The sequence below is a fragment of the Rhododendron vialii genome, chromosome 8a (assembly GCF_030253575.1).
Source record: "Rhododendron vialii isolate Sample 1 chromosome 8a, ASM3025357v1".
NCBI lineage: Eukaryota > Viridiplantae > Streptophyta > Magnoliopsida > Ericales > Ericaceae > Rhododendron > Rhododendron vialii.
The window spans coordinates 30,128,264-30,138,917 of NC_080564.1; the positions used below are offsets into that span (position 1 = coordinate 30,128,264).

The 10,654-nt window shown below is 37.5% G+C and overlaps 1 protein-coding gene across 1 annotated transcript; it reads right to left on the minus strand.

Annotated features, from left to right (window-relative positions):
* Positions 1–5,346: 5,346 nt before the first annotated feature.
* On the minus strand, positions 5,347–8,247 carry LOC131335183 (palmitoyl-acyl carrier protein thioesterase, chloroplastic-like). The gene is made up of 6 exons (XM_058370429.1): positions 7,554–8,247; positions 6,896–7,029; positions 6,641–6,754; positions 6,271–6,448; positions 6,104–6,172; positions 5,347–5,837 (listed from the first exon to the last, which is right to left on the minus strand). Exons 1-6 carry the CDS (start codon positions 7,956–7,958, stop codon positions 5,580–5,582), a joined length of 1,158 nt encoding a protein of 385 aa, XP_058226412.1. The 5' UTR covers positions 7,959–8,247; the 3' UTR covers positions 5,347–5,579.
* Positions 8,248–10,654: the final 2,407 nt, after the last annotated feature.

Genomic DNA, 10,654 nt, shown 5'->3' on the forward strand with positions numbered 1-10,654 from the left:
ACTGCACCGACGGGCACGTGGGGCTAGAAAGGACTCCGCACAGATGATCCAAATCGTTCAATAAATTTTTAAAATAAATTCAATGGGCCCGTGAAAAATCAAGTAGATTGGATGAAAAATGGAATGATTGGATCATATACCTACATTTATAGAATTTAGTTGATTTTTTAATGAGCCCACTAGATTTATTTTTTTTAATTATTGAACAATTCGGATTATTCGTACAGGATCCTTAGTGGACCCACGTGACCGTAGATGCAATTTTGGGACCCTATGGGTCGGTGATAGCAGTATTCTTCTTCAACACACGTTGTGAAGACAAGCCAATAAGCCAAAATAAAGACATAAAAAAATAAGCCAAGCTTGGTTGCTCAATCATCTAGAAAAATAAGCCAAGCTAGATTTTTTGGGACCCCAAGCTTGGTTGCTTATTCACTGTTAAGTCATAAAAAATAAAATAATATATAAGTCCAAAAACAAAAAACAAAAATTAATGTTACATTATGCTTTTAGCTTAAAATTATATAAAAAACACAGAAAAAATGTAATTCCAGTTGTAGTGCTTTAGGATTAGCACGATTCGATTTAAAGAAAACAACTTTTTCTTTAATTTTTTGAAGCAAAATTTTCAATTAAGTCATAGACAAGTCCGGGGGTTCACAAAATTTTTTTGGTAGGCCCATAATGGGGGTTGCTCTGGCCCTCGGACTTGTGGGGCTTACCCAGGACCAACTCTGGTGACGGAGAAAGTCCCTAAAACACCACATCGTAGTGCTTGAGGATTAAATACTAGTCGTAATAATTTTCCTGTGTGCGGAGTTGCCAGGCCACCACAAAGGTTCTCCACCAGTGCTGAAACCACCCGTACATACGGTATACATTATACAATTAAAATACCCAATGAATATGTACTATATATATCAGCACTCCAAAGTCTCAGAAAATAAAATAAATATCCTTACTCTATGTAGAAGTAAATAATTTTCTAGCTTAAGGAAATCAGGAAAAAATGAGCAAACGAGAGTAATAAGAATTTCAAGGGAAAATGTCCAAATTAAGCTACAGAAAACATGGGGCCGATGCGTAGGAAACAACAATGCAGGCAGGCAGGGTGCGTATAATTTTTGAATTATACTTTTTTTTTTGATAAACATTTTGAATTATACTCGAACTGTCCATTTTTCCCTTCTACTAGTACAAATTTATTTTGTCAGTTTACTTTTTGAGGTTCGATCAAATTATTATTATTATTTTTTACATGAATGACGTACTCGACAAACTCTATAAAATTAACAATTTCAATCATTGTTCTGAGCCTAAGAAGGATCCACAAAGGCCCAAACTAGACCGGACTGGACTAAAAAAAAATATTAACAGGAGCTTTGAACTTCAAAAAACATTAACATTAAAATTTTCAAAGTCCGAATCAAACATGTCTCAGATAATCTTATAAACATAAAAAAAAATACCATGGAGGGTGTAATGTAATTTAATCTCATCACTATAATGCTAAGTTTCTTTTGTTATCTGAATGCACTAAACAAACAGCTTAAAACCCATAAAATACAATATTTCGAGACAGATCATTCTGTTTGTGTATATATATCAACTAAAAAAATAAATAGCAGAAACAATTTGTATAAAACCCATAAGTTATAGACAAACTTTTTAAGGAAAATCCACCCTAAATGTGTGAAATATTTATAAATTCGTTATTAATAAGATAAAAACGGCCCTTTATGATATTCTTTTTAATTTTTAATAATAATATTCGAAGTGAGGGGAAGAGGTCCAAAAATTATAAATTAGTACATTAATTCTGTGTTATCTCTGGTCCGGCAATTCTTTCAAGAGGCAATTCCTCTAATCTAGATTTATGTTCCTCCCATTTATTTGCTCGCTTACCAAAGAAAAGATTAGCCTATCGAGATTAGGAGGCACTTACACGAAAATTTAAGATTAATTAAAAAATACTTGACAATAGTTGGAAAAAAACAAAATAATGGGCTCGATTATCAAAGAGGACGGTAACGACTCACAGTGCCCCGTAAAAGAAACCACCGATTAATTAATACTCTATTCAAATGAGTAACGGTCTTGCTATTGTCAGCCCACTGGACTGACGATAAACACACTAGAAGATAAGGAAAACACGCATTTCTGTGTACTTTTTGTATTCTTTAATACACATTCACACACTCACTATTGTCAGCCCATTAGACTGATTTTAGAATTTTCCAAAGGAGGAACAAGGATGGATTAGAGATGCTCTGAGTAATTTTTTTTACCACGCAAGTTATCGAGAGAAAATCCGGACAATTATTAAAATACTAGGACCGCGGTATAGTAAGGTTGAAGTTGAAGTTAAGCGTGGTGGACTTTTATGGACACGTAATGCACACGGGAAAGCAATATTTTTGCGAAGGTATTCACCTGGGTTCGAGTCAATTTCAATTTTTTAGTCATCAGTTTTTTAAAATTATGATCGAATGTAGGGTATAATTTTATAACTCAAGGTTCGAGTCCAGGTTGAGGCTCGCGTCCAGGTAAAGAAATGAATTGTCCAACATGTATGCTAAGGACTATTCAGATCGATTGGTATGCAATTTGTATTCGTTCAGATCCGATCCGAGTCATATGTGCTGAGATGGAAGGTCAGATCGATTGTTCTGCAGGGAGCTGCTCGGCAGCATCCCGGGATCCCATCCATGGTACTATTAGGCTTGTTACGTAGACTTCATTGTTTTCATGGATATATGCAGGGTTTGTTAGGCTTTTACGGACAAAAATTTCAGTGCGTTCATAATAAAACCTATTTACTGAAAAAATTAACGTGGTATTTACTTTTTCTGGTGTGAGAATAAAATTCTTTTTTGGTACTTCCAAAATGAATGAGAATAAAATTCTCTCCACCATACCATAGGTGGAAACTTGGAGTTCCCACCACCTCCATTTGTGGAACCTACCGTGCATTTAATGCAGTAATTTTAACAAAAATTAATTTGACTGGACATCAGTAGATATCAAAAACTGAACTTTGGTTTGTAAAATGGACGGTTTGATTTTTTTAAAGTTAAACTGTTAATGTCTGTCTATTTTATAAACCAAAATTCAATTTTTAGCATACCTATCGATGTTTAATGAATTTGATTTTCTTGTATAAGTATACTACTCTACGTGCCCTACAAGATGAACAGTTTTGATTATTGCAATGAACGCATGGTCCAACACACAATATTCACGGTAGAACTATGATAGTAGATGGTGGAAACATGGGGTTTTCTGGAACACGGGGGCGTGTTGCGTAGCATCCAGACCGTCCATCTTGACAATCAATGATTCAGATTTAAGTAAAACTTTTTTGGAGAAGAGTTTAACTTTTCCAGGAAAAAGTTTTATTTGCATCTGCACCATCCAAAACACTTTTGAATGATTGAGATTGCACAACACACTGTATAGCACGACCCCTGGTTGGGGTTTTCTACGGTGGTAGTAGGATATAAGGTAAGATTCGACGATTATGGGGTTGGTAGAGGTCCCCACTATATGGGGGTCCAGTACATTTATGGGTCAAGCCCACGTGATCTCTGAACTATCCTAATTTGAGGGAAATAAACGAGCTTTTTACGCTGATAAAAAAAAGAGCTTTTGCGGATTTAAAAAAATAAAAGAAGAGCTTTTTACTGTCCGTATATACTTTTTGTTTAAAAAAAGCTTTAGTTAAAATTAACTTGAAACAAAAGAGCACACAAAGTCTAGGATACATTGATACAAGACACTCTGCATCGTCCCTTAATTGAACAAAAATAAGATTAGGCATTGATCGACTTGAAAACATGTAATTCAAATCTCTTCGGTAGGCAAAGTTGGTTATAGACAATCCGCGCATGCATTGTCTTCGTGAACATTCGCAGACTCTGCAAAAAGTACTTGCAAATGTTTAACAAAGCGCTAAGTTGATGGGTATCCGCAAATGTCTTTACTCCTCCAAACTTAACGGTATATATGTTCAAAAGTTGGAGAATCTAGGAAATAGTTTTAAAAGCAAACAAGAGAAATTAAAAATCTCAAGGGGAGGTCTCTCTATATTTGTCGAAAACTTTTAAAGGAGTTGAGTGAATTTTTACCCTCTATTTTAAGATTTTATGGCACACACCACTTGTAACTGTACCCATGGCATTGGCAGCAGCACCGCTGAAGGGGTGTCAAGGTCATTGTTCGTGGATTTCACTGCTTCTTCTTTTGGCAGGGCAGAAGCCCTATCTATGGCTTTTTACGAGCCAAGTGTCAGTGAGGTGTTGTGGTCATCATTTGCTAACAGTAATTGCCACCATCGTCTAGTCTTCTGAGCCATTATTCAACATACGATTGTGGTGACCCACCGCAGTTCTTTTCTGATTTCTTTTACTGTAATTAATAACAAAGACCTTGGCTTGTTGGAGTTCAACAAAGCCAATAAACCAGGCTTATTAATTTTTAGGTCAAAATAGTGAAGTATAAAACTCCTAGAACTAACGAATAGAGGTAGACATCTCTTGGGGTCATCTCATTCTATGTGTAAGTGTGTGAAACGACTGTGGGAGGGGCTATAGAAATTGGTCCGAGGTGCGTTTAACCTGACCCGAGACATTTTGCATTACCAAAAATAAAGAATAAAAAATAACAAAAAAATATAGAGGTATGATGCACATCGTTGTCATTATTTTAATATCTGATGCACATCGTTGTCATTATTTTATCTAGATTGGGCTTGATTTTATGAGAGATTTTCAATCCCATCACATTTAGTGAACAGGTTTAAAAACTTAACTCAACCCAACCCAACTCGATGAGCCTAAATACATAACCCAAACCCGTAAATAAAAAACGGGTTGGGTTGGGTTGGCTCGTGTGCACCCCTACTAGATAGCAATAGGTACCAATGCACATCATTGTCATTATTTTATAGGGACCAAGCTTGATTTTAACTATCAGAGATATTCTCAAGCCCATCACATTTACTCAACGGGTGTAAAAACTCAACCTAACCCAACTCGATGGACCTAAATACATATTCCAAACCCTTAAAAAACGGGTAGGTTGGACTGGTTCGTGTGCACCCCTAATAGGTAGTAGGTACCCACCCAAACTTTTGATTTTGGACAGAGCCCAAACTCGTTAAAAACACCTCAATACATGGAAAGGTCCGTTAAGTTTCCCGAACTAGAGAGAAAATTATATTTGAGCGTTTATTTCAAAGTATAAATGTTTTTTTTTTTTTTTCTCGGCGAAAGTAAGCATTGATCCATGCATATCATGGTACTTCCTTTGTTATTGTTATATAGAACTCAGAAACTCGAAATGGTGTAAACTGTAAAGGACCAATAGTCTCTTGCAAATTTTCAGTCCCTAGAAAAATTAGCTGCTACGTACATAGAGATAGAGATGTGCCAATTGCCTGAAGATCTAAAACAACTCATGACATATATAATCATAGGACAAAAAAATGAACACATGCGAAAAAAATCGCTTTAGAAAACACAAAAAAAAAAAAAGACGTGAAAAATATTCAGGCGAGGGGGACATCTTGTCGTATAAAATCACGTGCGTTCGTGTTTGGATTGCCATACTGATCTTGCTCGGACTATCTCAGCCTTATCAGTAGCCTGCATCCGAAGCAAATGCGTGCTCTCTAGTTCTTCTCGGTCATTTTCCGTGCTATTTTCGGTGTTTTCAGCAGTTTGGGACTTCATCACTCTTGTCAAGGACTCCAAGACGTTGGATTGTCGACACTCGCGACGATACTCCAAAGTCATGCTTGTGAGGTTGTAATGCTCCAACACATCTATTGGCACACTCTGCAAGTACAAGGAACGAAAAAACCTCAACGAAGAACAAAAGAAATAAGTTTTCTGTAGCAACTGGCTCGGACTACTGAATTGAATTTTCGACGTACAGCCCCATCAAGATATCTACACTTGGGAAATAATTTTTTTATCCTAAAAGTTACCCAGAAAAAAAAAAAACACACGCGGATCAGATTCATTGGTGCGGTCTGCGACACGCTAATAAAAGTTGAATCTACATGTTTTCTAGGAAAATAGCATTTGGATTTTGGATGTACCTCCAAAATCCATCCAATGTATTTGACGTTGTTCACATGCTGGTTGGCGTCCATATCACTCCATCTTGGCTGAATTAATGTTTGCCCACAGAGAAACAGTTGATGAAACAAAGAATGACAGAATCAGGTTTTGATGAGGTCAAGTAATGAATTACGATACTACTTACGGCTAAACCCGATCGAATGCGATCCGCAGTTTCATCGGTGAGTTTGTCGATTTTTTCGCCGTCAGAATCCACCGTAGGGATCGACCTTCGGTCCAGGTAGAAGGGCCGCACCTCCTTTTTCACCTCATCGGGGATTTTAGACAACCTTCTTGTTTCTCTGTTCATTATCACCCAAGTGCTGCAACAAAACACAAATAGTTCGATTGGAGTCAAAATTACTGGAGCCCAAGACCGTGTTTGGATCTTGGATTCGTGCAACAATGTGTGTTTAAACATGTCGAAGAAATTCCGTTTGCACGAATTCAAGTTCCAAACACAACCTAAAGGAAAACTAGTGTGCAGTACTCTTCTAAACTGGAGGTGCGCGCACCTTGTTGCTCTTGTTATGATCATCTGAGAATTCGAATCCCGAATGATCCAATCCCTTCGCATTCCGTTTTTCCCTGCTGCATCGACCCAGGTATCGATTTCTACCACGTCTCCCCTGCCAAAATGGATCAAATTGGTATATATGCCCAAGGTGAGGCCACATTGTAAAGCTATTTTCTCGATCGGAAAAAAGGGTTTGATCCAGTATTTTTTTTTACAGTAATTAACAAAGTGATCGTTTTAATTGATTACTTACCAGGAGCTGTATTTGTCTACTTGAACATGAATCCGAGTGACGACCCAAATGAGTTTTCTGAGGCTCATCTCTCGGGTTGCCCCGAACCCGTTTCCAGCCAGGCCAGAGCATGTCACGTGATTTAGAGCCGTCTCCTGCAGCCAGAACGAAAACACATATATATTTCCTTGTCCCATATATTATGCACCTTAGAAAGTGCACATCAAATTCAATAAGCTACGATGCAAATAGTAGAAATTGGTGGATTCCGCGGTAATGTTCGGTCCCTTTCATAGTATTAGCCTCTATTTGTTTCAACTAATAAAAGGAAACAAGGAATGAAAAGCTACAATTCGCTGTGATCAGACTCGAATCCTATCATTTTGTATGATTATGGAGCACCTCATCTGACATGTTAGAACCTCGATTTCACCCTTCTTGTATGGAAACATTTTTCATTGTGTATGCATTTTTGTAACCCATTTGAATTCTGGCATTCTGCACCAGTTTTGTCTCAATACCTCTGTTGTCGAGTAATTTCAACGACAAGGACATTTTTGGTACATGTGATTTGATTTCTTTGAATTCACGAGGACCGCTTTTATACAGACATATAAAAAGTTGGCAGGGGAAAAAACTGCATGACATATAGAAGAAGAGAGAGAGAGAGAGAACAGACCTGAAGCAGATTCATGAGAGTTTCCATGGTGGCAGTTTTGTCCGGTCCAATCTCGTAAGACCTAATCACAAACGTCTGTCTGTAAACAAACCGGTCCTCCACAAACCTCCCCAGTAACCAAGACTGAACCGGGTCATGGACGTTAACCACAGCACTGCTGCTTTTCTTCACCAAATCAATACCTCTTGTGCCCAAATCGACGTTCAGAACAACCCCATTCACCTTCCTTCCATTGATCATGTCCACACCCTTGTATCCCCCGACATTCGCCTTCACCACCAGCCTTTCTCCCACCTTTCCATGGTTTCCCAACCCACATAACCCCGCGAAATTCCTCTTCTCCGCCCTGACAAACGCCTCCGGGCGACAAAAGGCGGTGTTTTGGGTTGATGCCATAGATTTCATGGCTAGGATTGCATTAGTTTTGAGGACAATGAAAAAGTTTTAAGTGCCAAAAGAGGGAGGTGGTGTATGTTCTAGGTACTTGTTGTTACTTGGTTTTGAGGAAAGGGAAAATTTGGTGCAACCACTGGGTAGAAAAAAGGTAGGGGACAAGTTGACCTAAAGCTTTGTCCAATTGAGAGAGTGGAAGAAAGGGAAACTCGGATTATTTATAGGATGATGAGACGGGTTTTGCAGGTCAACCACTTTTTGGGGTGGGGGAGAAAAAGTGTAAGAATTCTTAATTGTTGGGTTACACGGAAAAGTAGAGAAATTTGAGTGGTTTTTGTTAATGTATGGCCCTTTTTAGTTGACTGATTTATGTGATCTCATTTGTTCACTCTGCCTTGTATTTGGTGGTTTGTGCTAGGAAAAAGGGGTACCTCTAGGATGTGGAATGGAGCAGATTTAGGGAAAAAAGAAGAAGAAGAAGAAGAAGAAGAATCTCTAGTTAAATTGGGTCATCTGTTTCTCAACTTTAGTACATGGTTGACTAAGTTGATTTAAATATATATATTTTAATCATTTGAAGCTTTAAATGGCAAAAAGATGGTCAGAGTTTGGAAAACACACGAAGGGGATTTACTTTTCTGTGTTATCCATTTAGGGGTTATTTGGGGATATATAACTCCTACTATCTCTATAGTACTCATATTTCGTGTTTTGTGAGATGGATTGCGTGATGGACAGGATTCTTCAATACTCGAATTGCTAAGCAATTACGTACTTTAGGCGTGCAACAATGGGATGATTGAATTGGTGAACCAATTAAGTCACGACTTATTATTCGTAACAAAAATGTTACTTGCACAACCGTTGTGTTGGTTGTGTGCGTAATTTTGACCATCTAGATGTATTTGGACGGTCTAGATTTTATAAAAGCTCTTCCAAGGAAAAGTTTAACTTTTATAGGGAAGAGTTTGAGCGAATCCTGGCCATTTATTACAGCAATGGACGGCTAGAGATTGATTGTGTGTTGTGTTTTACATAACTGTTGTGTGTGTAGCACTTTTATATTCGTGATAGCCAGCATAGATTATTACAAGTGCGGTGTTTGCCATCTCCCATCAATGTGAGATGGGATATTACTATTTCCCTCAAAATTTTGAATTGGAGGATAGTGCTGTGTAGTGATATGCGCAATACGGATCTCACTGTATAGCACCAACCCGAAATCCCAAATTTGCAGTGTTATTGTCCCGCTCTTTGGTTTCTTTCCTGACTGGCGCCTTGAAATATCGGCTATGGGCACAAGGTACAGTACTTCGAGGCTCTACTCCCCTACCTGGTATATCCGTGGACGAGACCGAAGTTGGATCTAGGAATATTTGTTATACCCCAACGGAACACGCCCACAATACTAAGCCCAAGTTAGTACTACTAGAGTTCATTGCGTGGGTGTGTTCCACTGAGGTCTTTTAAAAAATAAGTATTTATTTGTAATTTTTAATTAAAAAATAATGAATTTATTGAAATCTAAAAATATACAATATGAATCTTGTTTGATAGATCTTGATGAGGTCTTATGAACAATGCAAAGAAAAAAAAAATTCAAAAAATTATTTTCGTAAGCTCATTATTTTTAAACTTAAAAATAAATACTTATTTTTTAAGTACTTATTTGAGTTAGCTGGACGGGAAACACAATTACGAACATTTATCTCCCATCGATAAAGCATTAGGTAATACACCTGTGTCTAATCCGATTGAGGGATTCTAATAAGCCTAGCTAGAATTTTCAGCCCAATGGGCCCAACTAGCAAGATAGCAAGTCGTGAGGGGCTTTTTTCGGCCTTTTATCTTCTTCTTTTTTTCCCGGTCTAATTGCGAGGCACTCAGAGTCCATAGATTTGACTAATAACTCTAACCGAAATGTACCAGCGAGGCCCCATCAGGCCTAGTTTCCAAAACCTTTTTTTGTTTAGATGGTTTAATTTTTTGGATTTGAGATTCGATGAAAATTCCTTTCTAATGGCATTTCAATTTTCTTGTGACATGATGAAGATGAAACATGAGCGATTTACTAAACCTATTAACAATAGAAAAACGCGATTGACATGGTTAATGAGATCATAAAAATTGGTTTACTAAACCTAAACATGAGCCATTTTAACATTAGAGTATTGAAAATGCAGAAACATACCAACCACAAACGTCTGTAATTGTCGGATCTCAAGAGTGTGCAAGATTCAGATCAAAATTATATTTCAATAATTAGATCTATTAAAATGCACAAAATGATGAGCGTTATTTTCAAAAGATCTTATCGAGGAGTGTCTTCGGGCATCGAATATTTGGGAAATGACACAAATTTAATAACACATCGCATGTGAATCTAACTAAATGGGCCCATAGAAATTGGTTTGGGGAGTCTAATGTTCCAAATGAAGTTTAGATCCGAAATTCATAGTCTTTGGAAAACAAAGGAAAAGTTTGGGCCTTAGAATAAATTAAAGAAAAAAAAAGGGGGTTAAGGTAGTATTGCATTCACATGCCTGGATCTATATGGGTCGTCTGGAGGGAGACACGTGCCACCGACTTTGTGCTTCAGACATGGTAACACGTGTCCCGGCATGAGGAAAAAGAAAAAAGCAACTATTCAAAACAGACAAGAGGAAACTTCTGGTAAAAAAAAAAAAAAAAACAGACGAGGAAACTTT